This window comes from Physcomitrium patens, chromosome 26 (genome assembly GCF_059467195.1).
Source record: "Physcomitrium patens ecotype Gransden chromosome 26, ASM5946719v1, whole genome shotgun sequence".
NCBI lineage: Eukaryota > Viridiplantae > Streptophyta > Bryopsida > Funariales > Funariaceae > Physcomitrium > Physcomitrium patens.
The window spans coordinates 9,853,741-9,880,272 of record NC_143435.1 but is presented as its reverse complement, the minus strand read 5'-3'; the positions used below and the strand labels follow the sequence as shown (position 1 = coordinate 9,880,272).

At 34.0% G+C, this 26,532-nt stretch overlaps 2 protein-coding genes across 9 annotated transcripts; both read left to right on the top strand.

The window, feature by feature from the left end:
* The first annotated feature begins 10,651 nt into the window (after positions 1-10,651).
* On the top strand, positions 10,652-17,900 carry LOC112278063 (electron transfer flavoprotein-ubiquinone oxidoreductase, mitochondrial). 8 transcript variants are annotated; one of them, XM_090247997.1, is made up of 21 exons: positions 10,652-11,075; positions 11,342-11,383; positions 11,509-11,597; positions 11,940-12,488; positions 12,690-12,766; positions 13,000-13,106; positions 13,428-13,509; positions 13,653-13,758; positions 13,914-13,960; positions 14,260-14,334; positions 14,495-14,611; positions 14,867-14,935; positions 15,412-15,504; positions 15,851-15,953; positions 16,066-16,196; positions 16,374-16,423; positions 16,650-16,716; positions 16,875-16,954; positions 17,152-17,280; positions 17,401-17,467; positions 17,591-17,900. In XM_090247997.1, exons 4-21 carry the CDS (start codon positions 11,999-12,001, stop codon positions 17,672-17,674), a joined length of 1,974 nt encoding a protein of 657 aa, XP_090104123.1. In that variant the 5' UTR covers positions 10,652-11,075; positions 11,342-11,383; positions 11,509-11,597; positions 11,940-11,998; the 3' UTR covers positions 17,675-17,900. The 8 variants fall into 8 exon arrangements, 6 of the variants coding, with proteins under 6 accessions (XP_090104123.1, XP_024366855.1, XP_024366860.1 ...); XM_024511087.3 differs by having other exon boundaries at positions 10,652-11,132; XM_024511092.3 differs by lacking the exon at positions 11,342-11,383.
* A 3,292-nt stretch (positions 17,901-21,192) lies between these two features.
* LOC112277716 (uncharacterized) lies at positions 21,193-23,825 on the top strand. Its single transcript, XM_024510361.3, has 5 exons — positions 21,193-21,573; positions 21,910-21,970; positions 22,182-22,574; positions 22,947-23,090; positions 23,254-23,825. The coding sequence occupies exons 3-5, from the start codon at positions 22,326-22,328 to the stop codon at positions 23,527-23,529; spliced, it is 669 nt and encodes a 222-aa protein (XP_024366129.1). The 5' UTR covers positions 21,193-21,573; positions 21,910-21,970; positions 22,182-22,325; the 3' UTR covers positions 23,530-23,825.
* Positions 23,826-26,532: the final 2,707 nt, after the last annotated feature.

Genomic DNA, 26,532 nt, shown 5'->3' with positions numbered 1-26,532 from the left:
AAGATTTCAGTTGGAATCTCGAGTAATGATGCTGTCTATTTGTTGAAGGTTGCTGTAGCTAGCTGTTCACAATCATCGGTATCAGGAGGGCATCGCTGCGTGCTCCATGATATCGTACCCTCCCGGATTTCCATGACCCTAAGAGGGTTAGTGTGGACAACTCATATGCCACGTTGTTCACAACATTGTAATCCTGGTTGATGGTGACGAAAGGGTGACATCAAAGACCACGCCACATTTAGTTCGCCTCAAGTCGCTACTACTGGTTGACAGGGATACGTTTGCCTTGGCAAATCTTGCTCGAATCGAGTCACCATCTCCTCGATCATTGATTCTCATGTTCCGTCGAAGTCTTCCCTTCTCCTTTGCAACTCGTCGAACTCAAAAACTTTTTTTTAAAAGGGACGATCGGAACCACAAACTGGCGACTGACACCAGAAATCCTTAATCATTCCATGCGAAATAGAGAGGAGCTTCTGTCCGTGTCGCCTTTATTTGATATCCATCTTCAACTTCAAGTACTACAGGATCACCCTCCTGTCCCTTGCATCTGCGAGCTTCAAACGCTCGAAGATCCATTTCTTTTTTCCTGAAATAAACATTAAGCTTTACTCACATCAACTTGAGAAATGCTTGTGTTGCCAGAATGTGACCTGAATTTCCTGAAGCTTTACTTCCAGTAACAGTTCAACACTGCGAAGAACCTCAGTGGCTGATATGAGAGTACAACAGTAGAAGACAATCCCAAGTCTGAGCTTCAGAGATACTGCACGCACTGTCGCAATATCCTCCCTCAGAATACAGCATCCAGAAGCTGGGTCACTGTCGAGTAATAAAAGTTAAAAAATCGCGGCATCTACCACCAAGGTATACAATCACGTTTCAACTGGGGATAATCACGCGACCTGGAAACATTCGACAAGCCTCTACCCGGCTGACCGTGTCAATATAACACCGGTAGCGACTGACACCAGAAATCCTTAACCATTCCATGCGAAATAGAGAGGAGCTTCTGTCCGTGTCGCCTTTATTTGATATCCATCTTCAACTTCAAGTACTACAGGATCACCCTCCTGTCCCTTGCATCTGCGAGCTTCAAACGCTCGAAGATCCATTTCTTTTTTCCTGAAATAAACATTAAGCTTTACTCACATCAACTTGAGAAATGCTTGTGTTGCCAGAATGTGACCTGAATTTCCTGAAGCTTTACTTCCAGTAACAGTTCAACACTGCGAAGAACCTCAGTGGCTGATATGAGAGTACAACAGTAGAAGACAATCCCAAGTCTGAGCTTCAGAGATACTGCACGCACTGTCGCAATATCCTCCCTCAGAATACAGCATCCAGAAGCTGGGTCACTGTCGAGTAATAAAAGTTAAAAAATCGCGGCATCTACCACCAAGGTATACAATCACGTTTCAACTGGGGATAATCACGCGACCTGGAAACATTCGACAAGCCTCTACCCGGCTGACCGTGTCAATATAACACCGGTAGCGACTACCGAGGCAGCTCCTCATCCCTCCGTGTCCTGAGATGAGACGACATTTCAGATGAAATGCGAACCAGGTTCCCAGACCACGACTCAAGCCAGAGTTTCTCCAGAAGATGGGTGAGCTCCGCAGGACCACTTTGGCATCCGCCATTACCATTGCGTCCCCACAAATGGATAAATGCCGCTCTGTTGCACACAGGGAAGCAGGAGCACAGCTGTAGAGATGGTTCCTCAACGCTCAACACCATCAAACCTGCAATCTCAAACCATGGCATGAATCCAGCTGCCTCACTGCGGAGCATCTGCATGCATTCTCTGAGACACCTTTTCCTGTTGTGATGTGCACTATCTAGAGCCTCGAACTGTACGAATTTCGGCACCGAGGCAGGAATGTTTCAATCCTCACGTCGTGTCGTGATTCGGCAAGATCCAGCGGAGGCAGCACAAGAGGCACCTTGGCACCCCCACAAGACGCAAGAATGTGGATGTGCTGCAAATTGGACTGCATGCTCGCATGTACATAACGTGAATCTGATTTGTCTCAGCAATGAAATGGGATTCTTATTTTCATTCTATTCATGCTTTAATGTTTGATTATCACTAACCTTTGCCCTTTAATTTTTTTCATTTTTCAAATGAAATTGTGTACTTCATCGAATTAACATAAACTCGTAAAATAGTTATTTTTAGAATACCAGAAAATGATGTGTTTAGTTATCTAATATTCAGTTAAATGTAATATAATAAAATTTAAAAATAAAATTTTAATATTACATTATTAACTAAAAATTGATGTGTTTGAGCATCACTATTGTAAAATTAAACCATATACAATTAATCTTTTAAATATCTTTAAAATATTTATGGAACTCTTATAAAATTTAAGTCAAATGTTTTATCTACTAACAAATATAATAATTTAGTAGTTATATACAAATCTATAATGTACATTATACTCTAATACAGAACTGTGACTTAATAAGTATAGTTTTAACTTTAACTTCTTCATAATTTAAGACTTAATTTCTTGTATAATTTTTTATTTTAATTCATTAAAAAAAATTAACTAAAAAATATTAAAAAAATACCTAGGTTTAGGGTATATTACTTTATATATTGTATAATAAAAATTGTATTATAAAATTTAATCTTTAAAAATTAGATATTTAATTGTATCATTAAAGATGAAAACAATTATTTATTTACAATATATATACATATATATATATATATATATATATATATATATTATTTGTGGTGTATAAAAACTTATTTTTATGTAAAAATAATTTTTTACTTAATTTCTTAATTTCTTAAGATTAAAATTTACTTTCTTTTAGTATGGCTTTTTCTAAGAAATACTTCTATAAAAAGATAATATTAATAATAATAATAATAATAATAATAATATCAAGTTATATGATTGTCTAAGAATTGAGTCCTTAATTTCTATGACAAGAAGTTACTAAATAGCATAAGTAGTGACTGTAATAGATATTGAGTTTTCTTAATCATCCTCAATCTTGGTGTAATAAGAAATTGAAAATAGTAGATATCAAACATTTGGCAAGAAATCAAGTAATATTTCTCAAAGCATGATACTTCAATTATACTTTATACTTTAATTTTTTCTTTGATACATCCATTATCAAATCCACTTATAAGATTAAAAGACTTTTACATTTTAAAAAATTATTAATCTTTATAAAAAAATAAATAATTTTATCTTTAATTAAGTCAATATTTATTATTAATTTTTCTTTCATAAAAGTATTTCAAATTAAATAATAATAATAATAATAATAATCATCTCATTTTATTTAAAGGTAGATTCGCGGCTGCAGCGATTGTGGATGGGTTGACATGATTCACTCTTGTCAATTCTTTTCTTGCTTTTAGTCTAGTTTACAATAGAAAAGTAACAAACATTAGGCTTCATAATTAATTTTTTCTATAAGCATAGTAATAATAACTAAATTTTTTGCTTAAAGTTTATTAAAAAGCTTGTATAGATTTGTAATTTTTATAAATCTATTTTTACTTCCACTAAGTGTAGCATTCATATATTTTTTTTCTTTCTAAATAATATATAATTAAATTTTAGAAAGATACTCTAAACTTCTAATATTAAATATATTGTTTTACAAAAAAATAGATCACTTTCAAAAATAAAAATAAAAATCAATATTAAAAAATATAAATATTATATTGAAGGTAGATAGTTTGTAACTTAAAAAAAAACAAAACAAAACAAAACAAAACAAAAAAGAAATCTTCAGATAATTAAAATAATCTACTAACTTTTTAAACTAAACAACTATAATAAGTTAGTAGTTTTGACAAATTGTCAAAGACAAAAATTGTAACAAAATCTTTAAAAAAAAATACATACACTTGTATCACTAAGAAAAAAAAAAAAGTAACAAATAAAAGATAGATATAAGATAAAAAGATACTAAAATAGTTATTTTTAATTATAAATAAATTTTAAAATCTTAAAACAAGATTATAATTTTAAAAAGACATTAGCAAGGCTAATATTGGTCTTGGACTTACTTCTATATATATTAGCTATTCAATAAGTCTTATAGAAGCTTTGTAGAAATTTCAAGATTTATAGCCTAAGAATCAAGTTATAGATTATTTCCAAAGCAATATCTTAAAAGTAGAAAACTTAAAGAACAAGTTTTAATAGTCACAAGAAATATGTATAGAAGTCTAAATATCCAATCTAAATTTAGAAAACTCCCTAAAATCTTTTAAAAAAAGATGCTATCTTTTCATCATGTTTTTATCTACTTTTATTTACTTCTATTTGTTTCTATTCATTTTAATAATATGGACATCTATTACACTACAACCTTAAAAGAGACTCTTGATGCATAGTGATACTATTGAAAGTATATATTATATTTGATTGTATTTGTAACATGTTATTTAAATTTAGTTTTAAAGGCTTTAATATTAATTAATTATTAGACTGATCTTATTCCCTAAATATGAGATAGTGATTATAGTTGAAAGGGCATATTTACAACTTTTATTTAAAATAAATATTATAATTTATAGCAAATATTATTATACATATGTTTGATTTCATTAATATAGAAATCAAATTAATTGTAATTTACAGATTTTTTTGTTAAACATAATGATAATATAATATGTTCTTATATAAATTTAAATAAATAGAAGTATGTAAAAATATATTAGATAAATATAATTTTACTTTAAATATATCATATTAATATCCTAAAAATATAATAGAGCTTTAGATTATTTTAGATATGTTAATTAATTATTAAAACTTATTCTACAAGATTCTTATCTTTAAAAAGCCACTATAGAAGCAACCTAAAAATCATATAATTAAGCAATAAGACCTGTCATCTTTAAGAAGCTTCTACAAGGATTTTTTTATAATCAATATATAAGTACATAAGATTGAGGATTTTTTCAAACATGCCAATACATTTATTTTATTTCAAGCTCATTTCAAGATTTACTAGTTTATTTGAATTTAATAATAGTCAATTTATTTTTATTTTTTTCATATATTTATTTCTTTTATTTTTAAAATTAATTTTTTTTCCAATAATACATGAGTATGTATTCTTTTTAAGGTTTTGTCTATATTTATGTCCTTATCTTTTAAATATTTTATTCTAATATAGTCATGGCCAATGTCTCCATATCAAATCTCATATTAACAAGAGTATAGCCATCTTCTTAAACCGCATATCTCACACAACTAAAGCTACCTTGTTCTTGAATTAGTTACTTAGTTTTTTCTTTCTTTCTTTCTAAGATGTGATATTTTTTCTAAAAATAATTTTCAACAAGTAGATAAAATTTGATATACTATATGTGTTGTTAAATTAGAATGTTTTAGTAACTTAATTGTGTCAATCATATGAAGTGATAATTTATTTGTAGTAATATATCTTGTAATATATATATATATATATATATATATATATTTACTGGGCAGTTTTAATTTCTATTTACAAGGTTTACAAAAAAATTCAATTTAGAATTTTAATTAAGAAGTAACCTTAAATTTCCTATTTTTTAATAAAAAGTATTTCATTATATTGGCATCAAAGAAAATACCATGCTAATATTAGAAAAATCTTCTTTTAAAGATAAAGTCACATGAAATCTAATTTCTTGTCAACATGGTTTTGATTGGAAAATCTTTCTTTGGTTCTAACATAATACATTCTTCATTCATTAATTATTACCTATTGTAAGTACTTGGTATAATGTCATTATTGCAAAATAATAAACAATTCAACCTGAAACACATAATAAATCTAAACAAAAACACCTGATTGCTCAAACCTTTATTTCAAGAAAACAAAAAACCAGACCAATATTCGTCATGCCCTTAATGTCGATGTAGAAATCTGGTCACAGTTGAAGTGTGTACGAAACCTACATTAGCCAAGCTTTCATCCAAAACGAATGAAACCATTCATCGCTAACGGACGAAACACAGCCATCCACGACCAACGAACGATTTATCACCCGTGTAAGATGAACGAGGTTCATCCATCCATCACCACGAGCAAGGCTATACCTTCGCCGAACCAGATTTAGGGTTAGTAATAAGCACGAAGGTTTTTAGCTCACACCGATCAGAAATAGCATCTGGAGATCTGGAGCGTGACGGAGGGAGGATCTGGAGCTGAACTGTAGGGTGACAACGGCGCCACCCGTTGTCGCACTTTTATAAATGGAGGAGAGCCACAGCAGGCGAAGAGGAGGAGGAAGTGGAGGAGGAGGCGATCACAGTGTGCAAATTGATGTCGCGACGCCGAAGTTGCGAAGAATCCAGGCTGTCCCGATGCGGCACCGAGATCAGTTGGGTGAGGGACTTTCCCGACTCGTGGTCGCGCGTCCGATCGCGTCAAACCCCCTTTGTCAAGCCCAGGAGGAGACTTTTTATAGCCTACCCGAATTATTTTTAAGAGAATGTGCGGCAACTGCAGGATGTGCGTGATTTTGTTCCCTCGCTAGGTTGGGATGTGTAGCACGCAACCCACTGATTTAAGTATCTGTAGGGTTGCGGAACCTTAATCATCTCCACCTCAGTCTCCCTTTGCGTAATTTGCCGTGGCCCACACCGTGCGAATCTGGCTGGTTACTGCTACTACTGCAGCAGCTGCACTGTTGCCTTTGTTAACTGATCCTACAGTGTCTGTGCTCAAATATCGTGGATGATTTACAGAGGGACGGAAATCATTCGTTCATTTGGAGAGGGCTTTAGGGTTTAGGGTGAGGTTTTTGCTTACAATTTTGTTGGACTAATGAGAGATAGATATATGTCAATTTTCTGGGGGGAGTTAATGTGGGGAATCGAGTTGGGCCGACAATTGCTGATCTCACATGTTTCATTTGATATTGTAATGTATTTTTAATAGGAACTTTTTGCACTTTTTTGATATTCCAAGGGCATCAAAACTTCCCTAAATCTCGTTCTTATTGATTTGTCTATGTTCTTAATAATGTGTAGTATGCACTACATAAAAAAACAAAAGTAAAAAAAATCATGCCAATTCTTTTCTTGCTTTTAGTCTAGTTTCAAGAGTCTTTAGTTTTTCAAGTCTTTAGCAGTAGTCATTTCAATTGCTTCTTGAATATACATACTTTCTTATTTCTACTTTTTCATCTCTCTTTCATGCACATCTTACTTGTTTATGTATCTCCTATAAGTTCTTGTTCTTGATACAAGGTAAGATTAGTTGCCAAAAGGTACTATAAGTAGGTGGCATTGATTTAAATAAATTATATGGATTTATTGCCAAATTTACTATTGATAAGACTATAATTGTAATTGATACTATAATGGATTTAGAAATATACTAAATAGATGTAAAGAAAATATTTTTATATAATAAATTAAAAGAAGACATCTACATAGACCATCTTCTAAAGATTTATACAAGAAGGTAAAGAACAACTTATATACAATTTGAAGAAATTATTGTATGAATTGAAAAAATTACCAAGGAACTTGGTACCAAAACATTTCTATAGTTTTTGTTAGTGATGTCCTTTTAGAAATAAAACTAATAGTTTCTTATAATTTATGTAATTTAAAGGATTTTTCTCGGTTGTAATTTTTTATGTTGATGATTTGATCATCTTGGCCAACAATATATAAAATATACATTGAATAAAGGCTATTTTAGAATTGAGAATAAGAAGAGTAATTTAAAAGAATTATTCTATTTCTTTAGATTTGAATTTATAAAAAATAATTTCTATTGCATTATCATAATGAGCCAAAGTAAGTACATTAAGGAGGTGCTAAAAAAACTCATTATGAAAGAATTTATATCAATCAACACTTCCCAAGAGACAAACTTAAAGTTGATGAATTTCAAAAATATGGAGTTTCTACAAGTTGAAGGTAAGATGCAATATATTCCATATAAAACATCAATATAATCACTTATGTATGCAATGGTGGCCACAAGAATAAATCTTGCATTTATTGTGAGTGTTATAAGCAAATACATGTCCAAGGTTAGTCCTTTATATTGAACATTTAAAAAGATTTTGAATTACTAAAAAAAACACAATAGACTCCACATTGTCGCTTAATAGTAATTTCTTTGATTATAAGATTATTATAATATTTCTTGGATTAAAAAATTAATTGATAGAAATTTCATAGTTAGATATAAGTTTTTTTTTTTTTTTTTTTTTTTTTTATTGGAATAGAAGCCATTTTGTAGAATTTTAGTTATCAATCAATTATTGAAAGATTAATTATAGAGCCTGAGTATATGATAACATGCCACTGTGCAATAGAAGCAATCTAAATAAAACAATTTTTAGAAGACATTAAATTTTTATAATTAGAGGTTATTCCAATTATGTTTAAAAATCAAAGTTATTTTATATATGCTAAGAATTCAAAGTATTAATTAAGAACCAAGCACATTAATATTCAACATCATTTTATGAGGATGAAGGTTATAATTAGGATGATAAGTATAAAATAATGAAATATTAAATAGATGTTTGTTGATATGTTTATAAAAAAAATTGTATATAATCTTTTTAAATGTTTGATATAAAGTTGTTAGGATTGTAATTTTTTCTCTATTAGTAAAATATAAGTATTAAAGATTAACAAATCATTGTTTAGTTATCATCTCTTAGATTTTTATCTTAATAAATTGCTAATGGTTAAGGGCAATAATGACTTAAGACAAATTGATAGAGTACCAATAAGGGTTTTAGATAGTAGCTAGGTTAAAAAGCAAATAAGATTTAGTAATATCAAAAAATATAAGATAAAGGTGAATTTAAATAAAGTTTATTTATATTAAATGTAATCTCTTTTCTATAAGTACAAGATATTAAAACAAGAATCATCTTTCTCCATATTTGTTTTTGTATGCAACTTTGTTGATGCTAAGTATGAAAACTTCTTATTTTATGTTTTGTCAATAGATTTAGTAAAATATTTATAATATTTCTTTTTAAAAATAAGTTAAATTCAATATTTAAAAATATGTAATTAATTATATTTTAATTATACTAATGTTATGCATTATATTTCATATAATACATTATAAAAAATAAAATTATCAAAATAATTAAAATATATTCTTAATTATAAATTTATATAATTATTTTATTATCTATTATATATGTAGGTTTTTTTGCATCAAAAAAATGTTTAAAAATATGTATATGTTAATTAAAACACATAGATAATAATCTATTTAAATAAAAATAAAAATCATTTTAAAAAACTAAATTAATTTAAATGCTGGAATCATAATTCACTAAGATATATATATATATATATATATATATATATATATATATATATATATTTATAATACATGTTTTATAATTATGAAAGTTTTCAAATAACATAATTTTTTAAAAAATATACTTTGAATTAGAATAAATATTTCACTTAAATTTCTCCTTAGGTAATTATTTTAAATAATATATTTTTTATAAAATATCTTTTATTTAATTTATCATATAAAAATAATTCTTAATTAAATTTAATGCATTTTCATTTTTATGTGTATTGCCACCACCACATTTTATTACATAACTTCTATTACTCTAATGATTATTATAATAATTATGTGAAATGATGTTGCCTAAATTATTAAAAAATTATACATAAGTATTTTATATAAATTAAGAATATGTTATAAATCATATTTAGAAATTGTTCAATTTGTTTTTAATATGTGAATATAAGATATTTACTAAAACTTCTTATTGTTTGCTTAAATAGCTTTGTAGTATCTACATAATCTACTTCAAGCATAAAAGAATTAAAATAATTCATTTGCAATAATCCACTTGGCTCTTTAGTTAGATGGTATATATGCTGGTAGGAGTAAGGCCTACCTTGTTCTTGCCAATGCCTTTCTTGTTTATAGCCTTATTTCAAGAGTCTCTAATCTTCTTGTCTTTAACAATAGCCATTCTAGTTTCAATATTAGAACCATGTTATTATAAATATTCACTCTTTTTTAGGAACAAAAAAAATTTATTGATTCTTTGGTTGTTTTTTGATTCATGTCCTTGATAATTATAGCTCTACCATTTGTAGTACATACCTCTTGTGTAAAGTTACTCAAATTGTGTAAATTTAAAAATTAATCTTCTAAAAATATTAATCAATGTCTACTATATTCACTTCTCCAATTCTTCAAATTGTACACATTCTAAATATACCATCACACTCATTATAATAATATATTAAATTAAATAAAATATCAATATTAGATAAAAAAAAAACTTTGTATATATATATATATATATATATTTAATGATATTCACAAAAAGTATTCCACCAACTTGCTATTCTAATTTTTTTATTGTATTCCAAGTTCACCACTCTTTGCCGAATTCAATATCCTAAATTCGATCTTTTTACTTCATTTGTAAACTAATCCTTTTGACCATCTCTTGACAACTATAACATTCATATTTCTCATAAATACATATTATATTTCCATTACAAAAAACACAAAATCTTGAAAAATAGAAGTATGGACAAATTGACGGAGAAAGCAACATACAACTTCACTCAATACAACACAGAGTTAATAGATCGTTTGCTTCACAAGGGCAAGCACGATCTCATGGAAAGATGAACAAAACTCGTTTCTCAGTCTCGGACGCAGGCGATTGAAGCTTGAAGGGCGAGAAGTCGAAGACACACTCGCAACAACGATGGCAAATGGATCCAGATTTCAGAAGCTGTGCAACCCACATCTCTAAATTCCAAAACACTGCGAGCATCAAGCATGTGAAGGATTTCATGGGTGGAGAATGGGTTTCGGAAGTGTGGAATGTTGCGCAATCTGGTGTGGGTCTTGATCTCCGCAGAGAGAGGGAAATCGTCATTGCCGCCGATGAATCTGGTGGGTTGTCGATGTGGAGTTTTAGCGTGTGTAGGACGAGTGATCACGACATGCGTCGTCACCTCATCCGGATGGCGATCACTGCAGGGCGTCACCGCTGACTAGGCACCCACAACGTTGGCCATCATGCCAACAATTTGTGCTGCCACAAGTGCCTCAAGGTTTGTTCGTTTCGCTTCCTTCCGCTGCTGGATTCCCATCGTTGTGATCACGCTTGGGTAATTTTCGGTGGGATGTCCAGCTTTGTTGACACAGCATGCCGTTTCTTTGATGCGAATGTGTGTTTTTGGGTGATATTTTTTTTCTGAGTTGGGATTTTTTTGTTGATGTTTGCGCTGTGTATTTATTGAGTTCTCATGAGCTAGATTGATCGCTGCCCTCTGTCGCAATGCTGTTTATTTTATTTTTTTGTGATGGTTGCTTGTAGGGTTTGCAATCAACCTGCTGGACCTGTATCATGTGACTGGAGGTAGGGTCAGTATCTCATAACAGAGAGGATTGTTTTTTAGAGTGCACGAAGGAGCCTCTGGTTGCTCTAGTTTGAACGCGCGTCGCGATCCGATTTACTAAATCCGACTTTCTCCCGATCGGCAGATTTCCTTGATTCGGTGTCCGGTTGGAAGCGAGCTGCTGTTGTAGCAATTTTAGGCGACGAAGATTTTCGATCAACTTCGAGTTTTCAGGTGAGCTTCAGAATGAACATACGAGGTTGTAAATTGGGTTTCGGATTATTGAAGATAATGTAACCAGTTCTGTAAATTAGGCCACTCTGTAAAGCTTAGAGTAGAATTTGAAGAATTGGATTCGCCGATTCGCTGAATGATAGTTTCGAAAAGCTTCAAAACTTTATTCGTGTGTAGTAAATGTTTGAGAAATCATAATCTTGCCGCCCTTTGATTCAAGTAGGTGCCGTCTTTGATGATATTGTTTGTAAGAAATCTGGTGCGAATTTGGTACATGAATGCTACAGCATGTAAATTCTGGGTCAATGATAAGGGATTTGGGCATGTCCGATGACTTTGCAGGATAGTGACGCTGAGACAGGGGTAACAGAATTAGGCGTTTGCTGATAGAAGTTTCCCACATGGGGCGCTTGTTTCGAACACGGGGTTGGTCCGCTCCTCTCCTTGCACGACGTCACGATTTCAATCCAGGGTGCTTTTCCCGCAACGTTCTTGAAGAAACCTACTCTCAAAGACCATTAAAAGGAAAGGAAAGCAGCAATTTTTCTCAAGGTCGTTCAAGGTCGGATTACGAAGGTATCCAGTTCACGGCAGTAGTTCAGAAACATGATGGTCTGTTCAAAGGAATTTTAGGTCACAGAAGCTTGATGTCAGTGGAAGGATCACGTTCACGTCATTTTCAAGTTGGGCTTGACCGGCTCCAGAGTGAGCAGACACGAAAATTTAGTGCTGAAGCCAGTAGTGATGAATCACGAGAAGTCATGGAGTATGATGTGGTCATAGTGGGAGGGGGACCGGCTGGGCTCGGAGCAGCTATCCGATTGAAGCAGCTGTGTCAAGAGAAGGGCAGCGACCTCTCTGTTTGTGTTGTCGAGAAAGCACCAGAAGTAGGTCAGCTCTATTTTTCTCTTTCTTCTAAACTTCTTGGTGCTTTATCGTGCAGTGAAGCCTTGTAGTGAAAATAATTCAGAAAAATTGTTTTCTCTATTTCATTAATGTCGATTTTGTGATGGGAAGATGCTCTCTCTTCTCGAACTTGATGTCATCCTGTGTGCCGAGAACACGCTAACAAACTCGCATTTTGTTTCACAGGTGCACATATTCTATCTGGAAATGTGTACGAGCCGCGTGCCTTGAGTGAGCTTTTCCCAGATTGGAAGGAGCAAGACGTAAGATGCTGATCATGCTAGCTTTCCTGTCGACATTACATAGTTTTCTAGAATGTCATTTAATACGACGCTCTGGGTTTCTATATTCCTCATGCTTTTTCACTTGTATTTTAAACATGCGAATTAGTTTAGGAGCGGTGGTAGATTGCATGATTGAAACACTATTTTCAAGTTAAATTGTGCCATCAATTCTGCTCCTCAAATGAAATGACATTAGAGTGGTTGGATTGCAGGCTCCAGTGAAGGTGCCGGTTACAGCTGATAAATTTTGGTATCTAACCGAGAAACGTGCTATACCACTGCCGTCCCCTTTTAACAACCAGGGAAATTATGTCATTAGGTGACCAGCCTATCCCACCTTGTCACACTTGTGGCATTATCAGCAATTGATTAGCACCATCATGGTTGAAGATTGTCTCTTCTATTAGTGCTGTTACTGTTCATGTGTCCTAATTTGGATTGACATAGGTCGTTGATGAATTCTGTTTCGTCAGGATAAACATTGCTTTGTTAGTCCATATGTTGATGTGGGTGTACTTGATTATAATCTTACGAGTGAAAACATATCCACGGTTCAGCTGTATTTCACAGGAATGGCAACAATTGCACTTTGTGTATGGATAATGCTATGTTCTCAGGGTGATAATTGTTGTGTGAGCAGTTTGAGTCAGCTTGTTCGATGGTTAGGGGCCAAAGCTGAGGAACTTGGGGTTGAGGTTTATCCAGGCTTTGCAGCTAGCGAGGTGCAGGACATTCTTACAGCTTTGCATTCCTCAGTGGCTTGTTGTGTCTAGTAGATGAGAAAGTTTTTGATTTCTTTGCAGAATTGAATGTATTTGGTAGTCATGAAGTTGTATTCAGACCGCTTAATATGCTATGATGGCAGGTTTTGTACGAAAACGACCGTGTTGTAGGAATAGCTACAAATGATATGGGTATTGCCAAGGATGGTTCAAAAAAATCCATTTTTCAGCGGGGAATAGAGTTGAAAGGTTAAACATTTTCCTCTTCAAAACCTTTGAGGCTTGCCTTAGCATATCATATCATCTTTAGTGAATAGGTAGTCTCCAAAGAATGAAATGTGGGCCTGCATTCGTGACGTTGCCTCGATTTTTTCGTACTTAGTCTAGTGTTGATCCCAATGCAGGTCGACTTACTTTCTTCGGAGAAGGTTGCAGAGGTTCTCTGTCTGAGGTATGTTGCTACCAACCTTTCGTGTATTTTTGGTTAGTTTGTTCACTACCCTAATATTGCACTCTTGTCGTGTCTTCCTGTGGCATTTGGTAGTCCTTAAGCAGCAAGTAACTAAACTACAAGCACGTTTTTTATCGCTCATTTTACTATTAATCTTTGAATTGTAAGGGTTTTGACTTATTAAATGTTCCCTGTACCATACTCGATCTCAATAATCTCCTTTTTTTAATAACTGGGTAAGAGAAGTGGGTTTTGTATGGTTCTCGTAACTTTACTCGTGCTGTCATAACTTGGGACAGACTATTCTTAAGAAGTATCAATTACGCGAGCAAGTTCAAGCGCAGCACCAAACCTATGCTCTTGGAATCAAGGAGGTGTGATTTATTTTTTTTCTATAATAGTGTATAGATTCTAGATAGAGCTTGTCATTTTGCACAGCTTTGAAAATCCTTGGAATGTACAACCATTATAGGTGTAGAACATGCGGACTGAGAGCATTTTTGCCATTTTTAACTCGTTTCCTTGCTAGGGCAGGTGTGGGAGGTCGAGGAGAGCAAGCATATACCGGGTTATGTTCTTCACACCGTGGGTTATCCATTGGATTACAGAACCTACGGTGGAACCTTTTTATATCACATGGATAACCGACAGGTGAGGATGAATTCGATCGAAGAGTAAAGTATTACTTGCGCCTGTCGTTTATTACAGTAGCTTATTTTGACATCTTTATCCAGGGAACTAATTGAGGTACCGGGTGTTAAGACAGTTGTATGAATTAATCTTTCAAGCCTTACCGTATTGGCAGATATGCTGTAATCAACTATTTACATCATTAATAGGCTATATGAATATACCTATCAATTCTTTAAGCTACTGCTTACATTCACTGTGTGAAGTATATTACAGGTTGCCATTGGACTTGTGGTAGCACTAGACTACAAGAATCCTTATTTGAGTCCATACGAAGAATACCAGGTATAATATTTTGTGCAAACCGCAGTTTTCCTACTGTGGTTGGTGACAATTGATCTAGTTTAAAGGTTGGAATTCTGAGTTATTTGAGTCAGCACTTTGGATTCATGCAGCAAGGTATACAGATGCTTCTGTCTTTTAACCAATGAATTATCTTTATCAACTTAATCTGACGATGGACCATATAAAGATGTTTATGTCGGTGTTAAATAATAGTTTTTGATCTCTTCATTAACTAATATTAAACTTTGCTCTTGTACATGTCGTGATTTAGTTGTATGATGAATTGTAATTACTGTTTTTTGAATAAGTTAAGGCTCGGCCGTTGTTTACAATCTTCGAAAAGTGCGGGACACTTGTACTAGTTCCAGATGTTTCTATCAGTTTCGAGCACTGTTCTAAAGATATTTGAGATAGTAAGCGGGACATACTTATCAACTTTGTGTATGGCTTACTTCATCGGGTTGATAAGTTTACAGAGATTTAAGCAGCACCCTTCAATACGGCCAATGCTGGAAGGGGGGAAAGTGATTCAATATGGTGCTCGTACCTTGAACGAGGGTGGATTTCAGGTAAGAACGTTTGTTATTTTAATTGTTGAATGGAAAATATCAGTTCCTTTTATTTCTGATAATGTAGCTACTAGTTGCTGATCGTCCTTCTATTTGCATTGTTTTGTGTAAGATCTATTAGTGCACATTTATCTGAAGCTCACGTAGGTTGTATCGCGGTGTCCTATTATTTCTTTTTTACGAATACTTCTCAGTGCTCTCTCTTTCTCTAAGGGTGATACAACACAAATGCAAAACAGATGATATCTGAATCTCTATAAGCAAAATGCATATTGCACGAATGAGTTTGATTGTTTCTAATGTTTTCATTCCACTCGTCTTCTGTTGATCTCACTTTGATTTGCAGTCTATACCCAAAACGGCCTTTCCAGGAGGTGCTTTGTTGGGTGACAGTGCCGGGTTTCTCAATGTTCCAAAAATAAAAGGCTCACATACTGCTCTGAAGTCAGGTAATTATTTACTCATTTCGATTCACTTATCTGTGCTAATTTTGTGTCATGTTGTTACTATCTTGCCAGGTTGTTCCTCGGTGACAGTTGTATTTGTAAACGTGTTTTGCAGGTATGGTAGCTGCAGAGGCAGCTTTTGAAGCGCTGGGGAAGTCTGAGCAGCCAAGTATGGAGGCGTATTGGACGGCTTTGCAAAAATCATGGGTGTGGCAGGAACTAAAGTCTGTTCGCAATATTCGCCCTGTAAGAAGTATCATCATCTTCTCATATCATGTTCCTTTACATTTTCTTTTGAAGCAACTGGTGGGACCACAATGGAAGCCTGAGGTTATATAGAATCATTGCCTGAAGCCAACATATTGTTTAATGACATGTTATTATTGATGCTCATTGTTGTGGTTGGATTTTATGGGAGTACAGGCCTTCCACTATGGGTTGCTGCCAGGCATGACACATGCTGCTTTGGATCAGTGAGACATCATACTACGCTTTACTGTTAAATAACAGTTTCAACTTTTCTTTTTGTCCTTATTTTATCTTTATGAATTTTGTGGTAAATTAATTATCATGGTTGATTCATCGATTGAATGTTTTTTCATACAATTTCATTGCATATATGAAATCTTATGCAGACTGTAGTTGGTGATCTGAATGAAGATTATGGTTCTAAGTTGCTTCTGTCGGCTGGTTGGATAGTTACTTGTTGAGGGGGAAGATACCATTTACTTTGCGACATGGTCCTTCAGATCACAAATGTACAGAGGTATTCTTACGTTTTCAACTAACATTAGCTCGAATTAACGTTACAAGGTGACAAATTTAATGAGAGAGACAGGTTACTGTGAATAGAAGAAATAAAAAATGCTGATGATATATTGGGGTTATAAAATTTCTAACCTCTAGTAGGGGATTTCCTTGCAGCCAGCTTCAAAGCATAGGCCAATCTCTTATGCAAAACCTGATGGTGTGATATCCTTCGACTTGTTAACGTCTCTTTACAGGTTCAATTCATTATTATTCTGTTACGTCGAGCATTATTTTATTTTTTTTTTTTCCAACAATTACTGTGCAAGTTTTCAAGTTATTAATGCTTATTTGTAGTGTTGCCGATTGCTCATACATGCTTGGTTTCAGTCCACAAATGGATTTGAAATCCAATATGTCGGTTAGGAAGATGACGTGTTACTTGTGTATGCAGGAGTAGTACAAATCACGAGCATGATCAACCACCACATTTGCGTCTACGTGACCCTCAAATTCCTGAATCTGTAAATTTACCTAAATACGCAGGGCCAGAGTCCCGATACTGCCCAGCTCGAGTATACGAGTATGCCATGATCCTTACTTGTCTCTCCACACTCCTCTTGTACGTCATTGTATCTGTAACAAATTTGAGTTTCTATGACGTTTTTTAAGCATATGTGTGTGTTTTTGTGATATGATTCAGGTATGTTACGGACGAGAATGATAAAATGAAATTGAATATTAATGCTCAAAATTGTCTTCATTGCAAGGTGGGTTCATGTGTGCACTGTCTGTTTGCTTTTACCTGACGTTACTAGAAAAACTTTATTGTTCAGAACTACACTTTTTTGAGGAGAGCTGGATTAATTTATTTGTTTGTGTGTGGACTTTAGGCCTGTGACATAAAGGATCCAACACAAAATATTCAGTGGACTGTTCCAGAAGGAGGTGGTGGTCCAGGCTACACAGTTATGTGAGATATATATATTTACCGTAGGAATTGTGTATAAAGGATCTTAAGTTGCGACGTTTATGCATCACGGACTCAGTCGCTGGAATTTTAATTTTTTGGGGAATTTCACCCATACTTTAAACTTGGCTTTATAGGTTGCCGAGTTTTGATAGATTCTTAAAATTACTTGCTGGAACTTACTTGGAATTGTACTAATAAAAGCGCTGCAATTCTGCTTGTATTGAATCAAATCACTCATGCTCGTTTGTCTCATAATTTTTGTGCTCAATGGCTAATGTTATAAAAAAAATATCAATCAAGAATCGTTATAAACAACTTGCATATGTATTAGTGGGAAACACTGTATAAGATCAATTTTTTTGTAATTCCAGCATCACAAATTCTTACTGCAAGTGTGTCAACTCCTCAATTCAACATCAATAGAACATTTTCTCCCTCTCACATGTAGTATATTATTCTCCTGTCTTTAACGTTAGTACACGGTTCTTGTTAGAGATGGTTCATGTAGACTGTAAGTAGTTTAATTATTCTTGTTTACACTTCTTTTTATTATCAAGCTTGGATAAATTTATTGTAAACAACAAAAATGTCATGATTCATGCAGCAAAGGTTCTCTTTTTTCTTTAAGTCCTGATGTATGAGTGCAGATGGTTGGGCTGCATGTCCATGTTTGGCTTGTATAGTTTAAGTACATTCACCCATTGTATGTATATTTTTAAATTCATGTTACAGCATATTTATCCAAATACAAAAAAGAACTAAACAATTGTTTATGTGGAGATGCAAACATCAAACTATTGAGGATGTTAATTGTGGATATAATGTTACCAAGAAGAGCATTATGTTAATAGAATCATCTAGATTATGAGTTCATGAAGGTAAGAGAAAGTGGGTATAAAAACTTATTGTCTACAATTTGGAATTTGATACCCCTTCAATGAAAATTCTATTGTCCAAACTTTGGTACTTTGGACCTAAGCCAATCCTTAGTTTGACAATTTGAAAGCTTCAAATGTAGTCAAATTATTAAATCTCTTGTTGGATGCTAATCTTCAAAGAGTAAAATGAACACAATTTCTCATGCCAAAGTTAATGAATTATAGATATAATCTATGTCAAGAAGGTTTTTGCACCAGCTATTGTTTTGAGCAAGACTGCAAACAACTAACTTCAATTAAAAATCAAAAGGATAAAATAGGGCAAAACAAAAATGGAGACACTTTATTTCTCTGGGACTCCTAATAGTATTTTAGATTTAATAGAATAAAAACAATAATAGGAGAAGGATTTTTTTTAACATAGCCTTTCTCTTCTTAATTAATTATAGCAACAAATAATTTTTTTTTCAACATTTAATTATTGTCTTGCCCTAATCAAATATAACTTGGGTATTTTGGTTCTTAGGTGGGTCAAGTATCTCCACTCTACCTTAGATTTTTTTGCTTTGAGTCTTCTCATTAGCCAAACCATATTAATCTAGATCAACTACTTAATTAATTAAGCTAGTAATTAAAAAGAGCTTGTGAATGATTATGAAAACTTTTATCTATATATAAATATTTTTTATATTTATATTTTGAAGTTTAATTTTTTAAAATAATTTTTAGATTATTTAATATATAAATATATATATCATAATTTTTAAAATAAGAAGAATAGTAATAACTTCTAAAATCAAAAGTAGACTTACAAAAAGGTTTCAAATAATTTTATTCATCTTAAAAATAAAGATGTAAAATAAAAATAAAAATAGATTGAATTGAATAATTATTATTGTTAAATCTAAATTATTATGTATAGTTTGTATTTAATTTTTTTATTACCTAGCTTATTATAAATTAATAATAAAAATTAAAATAATTTAATATATAAAAAAATATATGATTTTTAATATGGTTAAAAATTAAAATTATTCAAATCAACTATTTATTAATAATAATTACCAAAAACATATATCATAGTATGTTATGGGTGAAATATGCATAACAACAGTATCTCCATTCTTGTTTTGATAATAATTCAAATGTTGATTAGAATGTTTTTATTTAAGCCAAAAGAAAGTTATAAGACTAATATGATTTGGATTAATGATAGTTTTCTTGGTATATTTAGAATTGACGAAAATAATTATGCATATTACAAAATAATTGTTACTACTTGGTATGATTTTTAAATATCTTACATGTATACACAGTATGGTGGATAAACACAACCTTTCAAGTAGTTGTACAATAATACTACAAGAAGACTTAATGACTACTATAGAGCATATTTTTTAATTTAATATGTAATACTTTAATTTAATATTAGCTTTTGATTTACTTTATGCAAAACATTTTAGACAAGAAAATAACAAAAATATTCTAATGCAAATATTATGGGATTTGGCAGAAAATGTTTCTAAACATGTTTTTTTCAAAACATAAAGTTTTAAAGTGTAAAAGCACAAAGAAATAAAATTGAATTTAGAAACTTTGATTTTCTTGAATACATTCCCTAACAAATGCCACAATATTGAAGATATATATATATATATATATATATATATATATTTTGTCAATAATTTTTACTGTAAACAATATATTCAGTTGTTGTTGGTTTAACCACCAAAATACAAAAAAATAAAATCTTAAATTCGACTTGTGAATCCACTTGAATCAAACTTTATACTTATCCAATTGATAAGGATATTATTTATGGCCAAAAATAGCACATCAAGGAAATACATCTTGATACAAATCATACAACAAACTATATATATATATATGTATATATGTATAAATATAAAGTCATCCAATTTTTAAAATATAAATAATGAGGAAGACAGTCTAATAAATAGTAGCATAAATTGGAATAGTATTAGTTTATTGAAGATATTCAAAATATTTGCATTATTTCTTATGATTACCAATTTAGCAATATGTGCATTATCTACTAATAGGTTGGATTAGAGCATTTTTAAAAAAATTTAAAACTTTATGAAATATTAACTTTTAATGATTTGAATTAATATGAGAACCATATTACCTGTAAAATTAGTTATTTTAAATATATTTTTCAAATATTACTATCAATTTAAGAATCCGTCTTTCTTGCAATATTTTGGTGGAGTAGAAGTATCCTAAGAAAACATTATGTACCTTTTTCATCAAGTTTGTTCTTCATACAACCTACAGCATTATTAATTAATCAATGTATGAGTTTTTAAAAATTTAAAAATTCAAACTTATGAATACCTACTTTTCAAATTTCTGTTTTGAATACATTGATAATTTAGAAATACAAGGTCTGAATTGAAATAGTAAAAATGTACAATTCTACCAAAACCATATTCAATATTTTAAATAAGCATTTCCACTGTGATTTCCATTTACAAATTTAAAAGCACCAATTTTCTCCTTAATATCTATCGTAAATTATAAGTATATACGGTGAAAAGCCACACTTTTCTCAGTAAGAAACCATACCGACATCATACCGCCAGGATTATCCTACCGACGCATTCGGCACGCGAGAGAATAACGACAGAAGCGCACATAATCTACCGAAAAATTTGCATCAGAGGGTGAGACGACGGCGGAAATTCGACGATGAGGAGACCATAATCCGTCAACATGCGAGATAACAATGAAAGCGGAAGACAGAATTCTTTCTATGGGACAAAGCTTCACCGAATTTACAGGAATTAGGGCTACGCCGAGCTTGTCGCAGATTGCAGAATCGTCGAATGCATTTCAAGGCGGCCACGGATTTTTCATTAAGAGGTCAATGGCGCGCGATGAGAAGGTGCGAGAGGTGGTGATGGTGCCAGCGGCGGCGGTGTCGGAACTGACGATGCTGAGAACAATTCATGGACGCCACCGCTTGTTGAAGCCAATGAGGACGAGAAACGATTCTGATCGGGTCGGGCACACTTCTTCGGATCGTTTTGTTCAATTGATAGATCTTAGCCCACCATGTCAAAATTTAGAGAATATCCGTGAATAGTACGAGTAGCGTCGTTCACGAGAATTCTTTCGGCTCACGGCATGAAGATCCTACAAATGTTGATCGACTCTGATGGGGTCCCGTCGTTAGGCAACACGTCGGATCTGGAATGGGAAATATCTGGTCTAAGTCGGTTGATGTGTTCCCACTTTCTATCATTTTCATTATCAAGTTGGTTTTTGAGCCATTTTTGGTTTTTACATATTTACTTACTTGGAATTAGTTCTCTTGCTTTCGACGTGCACGATGCAGAGCTGCGTGAAAGTTTGTGTGCGGGTCTGTGGGACTCATGAGCATGGCATGCGCTAGTGCGGTGAGCAGAACCCTTATCCTGTCGCCGGCAACTTGTTTGCATAACGTGCTTCTTGTGTAATAGAGTTCAGCATTGCTGGATAGGATTCGTGGTGCCGGATCCCACTTTGAGGATCTGGCTTACAGTTGCCGCAGCAGCGACTGAGAGCTCAAATTGGAGGTGAGTTTGGATCGAATGTCGATTGGAACTTAGCTTCGAGATTTTTTTGTAGGTTGCGGAGGAGGGGGTGTTAAGGAGAGGAATTGAGTGTGCGTTGAGCGCATTTTTGTCACTTTTTGTTTTTTATCCGAGTCGCGAAGGAATGAAACAAAATCCACGAGCTGAGGCATCTGACAACCTTTGAAGATCACTTAAGATGGAGGTTCACAGCGATAATGGAGAAGTGAAGGCATTGGACGGAGTGGAAGGGGAAGGCAAGTCAGTGTTGGAAGACGAGGCATGGGAGTCTGCCGAATTCGTGCACGAGCCACCCATGTTGAAAATCACGCAGCCTAAGGGAAGTTTTTGCCAGATCGATGCCAGATTTTCGGTAGCTTTACCCCCGGATGGAGTCTTCAACATCATTACTGACCCTAACAACCGCCGTGTTTTCAAGAACATCAAGGTAAGGCTTAAACCTTGGATTCAGTCACGCAATTCGTCTGATGCATCTTGCGCAGCATTGCTCTGTGCACTTATCTGCACCAGCTTTTGTAATTTCCGAACCTGTCTGTTTTAACTGATTCCATTTCCTCATAGCGCGACCTTGTCTTCTCTAGCCATGGCTGATACGTTAGCACACGCTGTTCTGTGTCGCCGCCTTTGCAGTGACACTCAATGTGTGCTTTGTGGCGCACCATTTTTCCTTGTGCTTCTTGCGTTGCATCTTTCACTATAATTTAATGTGGGTATTTATAATACAGGATATTTAGGATAGAGATTGTTCCAGAATTGGAGATGACAAATTAAATTGGTTTCGGTACGATGGTTGTGGCAGGAAGTCGTCTACCGAAAAGTACTGGAGGATGATGGCAACCGGCAGCTCGTGGAGGTAGAGCAGCTGGGTCGGTGGCGCTTTCTCATGCTCTCAGGCACCTTCTCCTCTCGTGTGATTGTGGAGCAAAACCGCGAAGAAAAATTGGTATATGGGTTTCCAATCGCCTTATCCGATCTCTAGATTCTTTCCCTGAGTATCGTTTTTCTTTTTTCTTTTTTTCCCAGATTGGTTTCTTAATTTTTCAGACAATCCCGGATACTCGCAGACTCGGATTTGGCAGCTTTTTCATCGTTTTCTTGTTCTGCAGATGCTTTTTGATCTCTCCAGGCAAGGTATGATGAAGAAATTTTCAGGCTCTTGGAAGATAGAGCCAATGCTTGCGAGCGAATTGTCTATCGGTTCCCGTGAGAACAATGCAACGCCAGGATCGTGGGTGAATTTCCAGCAAGTGCTTGAGCCAGCCATAGTTCCACCATGGCCGCTCAACGGGTACGTGCGAGGCGTCACGGAGCGCATCATTCGAGAAATGTTGGCTGATCTGCAGCTGGAATGTTTGCGCTTGTCACAAGTTAACAATTCTTAGGCTCTGGAGTGCCTCAGAGTTTGCGTGATGGAATAGCATGCTGTTGCATCTCTGAAGCAAACTGCAAACTGGTTCATAAAAAAGGTAAATTTTTATTCCAACTGTGCAGAATAGAAGTTAGATACACAGTTTCTCTACCAAATTCACTTATCAATATTTTTATGAGGCACATTTGTACTCAATTTGCATGTATTGTTGAACATGGACTCGGAATGATTTGTACTTTGTTCTATGATTGAAGAGGTGGTGGATTACGTTGCCACCATGTGAAAATAGCTCCTACTTTTGTTTGTCAATTGACGTTATTTTATTTTTTTGATTTTGTCTCCTAACTCATAGTTGTTGCTGAGTGTGGTTGTCGTGATCTTACCTTCTTAAGTTAGTTAATTGCCTCTTTAGCAGGACTACAAGTGTATTGTCAACTAAGTGTTCCAAACTTAAACATGAAATATAGCACTTCTATGCCAGAAAACATTTGATGTAGCTTATAGAACTCAAGTTAAATTTTTCTATATTGTTTTCAAAATACGTATGACTCGAAAATACCAAGACATGATTTTGTTACAATGTTAATAGAAGTACAAACAAGTATTACATTAAAGTGCTTCAATAGATGAATTGAATTCCATGTTGTGTTCTCATTTTATTTTAAAATATGTTTTTTATTTTTATTATTGTGTATTATTGCCAGTTTGTAAAAAATATTCTTAATTGTTTTTCAAGAACGATTTTTTGAATAATTGATTGTAGTTGTTGAAAATACCAACAATTTCAACAACTACAACCAATATACATGTATATTGAAAAATAAGCGATTTGAAGTCACAACATTTAGCATCAATAAGGTTGCACACAAAATAGAGCATTGTCACAGACACAGAAATACAGGCTCGAGATCTAATAAGAAGTTCAAGAAGAATTGACAAGAATTAGATTAATCAGATGAATACAAGAACAACATCAAAGAGGTGAGCTAGAACTCCAAGAGATGTGTTGTCGAGACTGAAGAATTCTTCAGCCTCGATTCCAATATATACTCCTATTTAGGAAGCTTCTCAAGCAACTTCTATCAACTAGGAAGCTTCTAGAAGGTTCCAGAGACTTGCTTCTAGAAGGTTCTAGAAACTTGTCTCTAGAAGGTTCTAAAGACTATGTCCCTAACATCATCTACCAACTAGGAAGCTTCTAGAAGGTTCCAAAGACTTACTTCTAGAAGGTTCTAGAAACTTGTTTCTAAAAGGTTTTAAGGACTATGTCCCTAACATCACCCCCTCCTTTAGCTTCGAGGTCTCTGAGAAGCAATATTGTTGTTAATCAGTACCAACACAAGAAAATGAAGATCTGTCGCATAACGTCTGCTATGAACTCCAACTGTTGTTCACAAGGCAAGTGGTTCATTGTCCCTTGAAGCCAATGGTAGTGGCCCACGCCTTCGACTTCTGATCAAGCATGAACTTCTTTGTCCTCATTGTGAAATTATCCTACAAACACGCTTTCTGGCTGACCATCGTAAGCAGGTTTGAACTCAAATACAATCACCAATGATCGGTTATTCGATATCCTCCGTTGTCGTCGTGGTGTAGGTAGTTCTTCATCTCGGGATCGCCTTCGTGAGCTAGTCGGTTGAGATAATCTGACTGGCATAGTATCTATCTCTTGGCTATCCATATTAGAAGACCAAACTATGGCTACTGAAAAAATTCTACTTTATCTTGGAGAAAATAACTACATCAAGTACGAATTTTGGTGGTGCTCTCCCCCTTTCTTATATTCTTGGGTGAGCAAGCTTCAGAACGAAGCTATCATCGAACCAGCTTAGGTTTATGAGGATGTTGTTGATGAAACTCCTGTACCTTTTGTGGCGCATTGGCAAGATTTTCAATTGGCTCCCACGTTTGCTCATTAATATCGTAGCCGCACCAATGAACAAGATACTCCAACTTGCCCCACCTTCGCCGTGAATCCAACACCTTTTCAACCTCATATTCCTCGTGGTTCTCGATCTCAATACTAGGTGGCGGACATTGTAATCTTCCAAGAAAAGACGACTCTCGATAAGGGTCTAACAAAGAAACATGAAAGACTGGATGTACCTTCATACAAGGCGGTAATTCCAGACGGTACGCCACTGGATTGATTTGCTTCTGGATGATAAATGGTTCCTATCTTCGATAGTCCAATTTATCACATAGTCGCTTGGTCTTGATATTCCGTCAAAGAAGCCATGCTTTATCTCTAATTTTGAAAGTAGGTCCTTGATTCCAAAATCTATCTATAGACGCCTTGTAGGATTCTTGAGTGGATTGTAATTAAAGCTTCAACGTATTTTGAAGCTCTGATAGTTGTTTCGCAAATCCTTCAGCTACTGGATTGTTATTTGTTGACAGACTCAATAAATCAAGCTTCGGATGATATCCATAGTTGGAAAAGAATGGTGTGTATTGAGTCGACGCATGGAGGGTGTTGTTATATGCAAATTTGGCTAGCGACAAATATGTGGTCCAATCGTCTTGCTGATAGTTGATGTTGCATCGTAAGTATTGTTCCAAGACTTGATTCATCCGTTCCATTTGGCCGTCAGTTTGAGGATGAAAAGCCGAAGAAAGCTTGATATCCACCTTCAGTATCTCGAAGAGAGATCTCCAAAACTTTGATACGAATTGGGTTCCTCGATCTGATACGATATCATCTGGTAGTCCATGATATCGATACACATTATCGAGAAAGAGCCTTGCTGTGACTTCACTGGACGATGTCTTCTTGCAAGGGACAAAGTGTGCCATCTTTGTAAGCCGATCTACTACGACAAAGATGCTGTCAAATGAGTTCGAGGATGGCAGGTCCGTAATGAAGTCCATAAAAACTGAAGACCATGGTCGACATGGAATCGACAATGGCTGTAGGAGTCCATAAGGGCAATGCCGAGGATTCTTGAATCTTGAACAAATGTTGTAGGAGAGGAAAAAATCTTTCACATCCTTTCACATTTGGAGCCACCAAAAA

Bases quoted from the DNA above. Each gene is read 5' to 3' on its own strand.
- LOC112278063 (XM_024511092.3), top strand. From the start codon at position 11,999: ATGGGGCGCTTGTTTCGAACACGGGGTTGGTCCGCTCCTCTCCTTGCA. The intron at 12,489-12,689 runs GTCAGCTCTATT...TTTGTTTCACAG, and splicing joins CGAGAAAGCACCAGAAGTAG to GTGCACATATTCTATCTGGA. The intron at 13,510-13,652 runs GTGCAGGACATT...CTATGATGGCAG, and splicing joins CAGGCTTTGCAGCTAGCGAG to GTTTTGTACGAAAACGACCG.
- LOC112277716 (XM_024510361.3), top strand. From the start codon at position 22,326: ATGGAGGTTCACAGCGATAATGGAGAAGTGAAGGCATTGGACGGAGTG. The intron at 22,575-22,946 runs GTAAGGCTTAAA...TGGTTGTGGCAG, and splicing joins GTGTTTTCAAGAACATCAAG to GAAGTCGTCTACCGAAAAGT. The intron at 23,091-23,253 runs GTATATGGGTTT...CTTGTTCTGCAG, and splicing joins AAAACCGCGAAGAAAAATTG to ATGCTTTTTGATCTCTCCAG.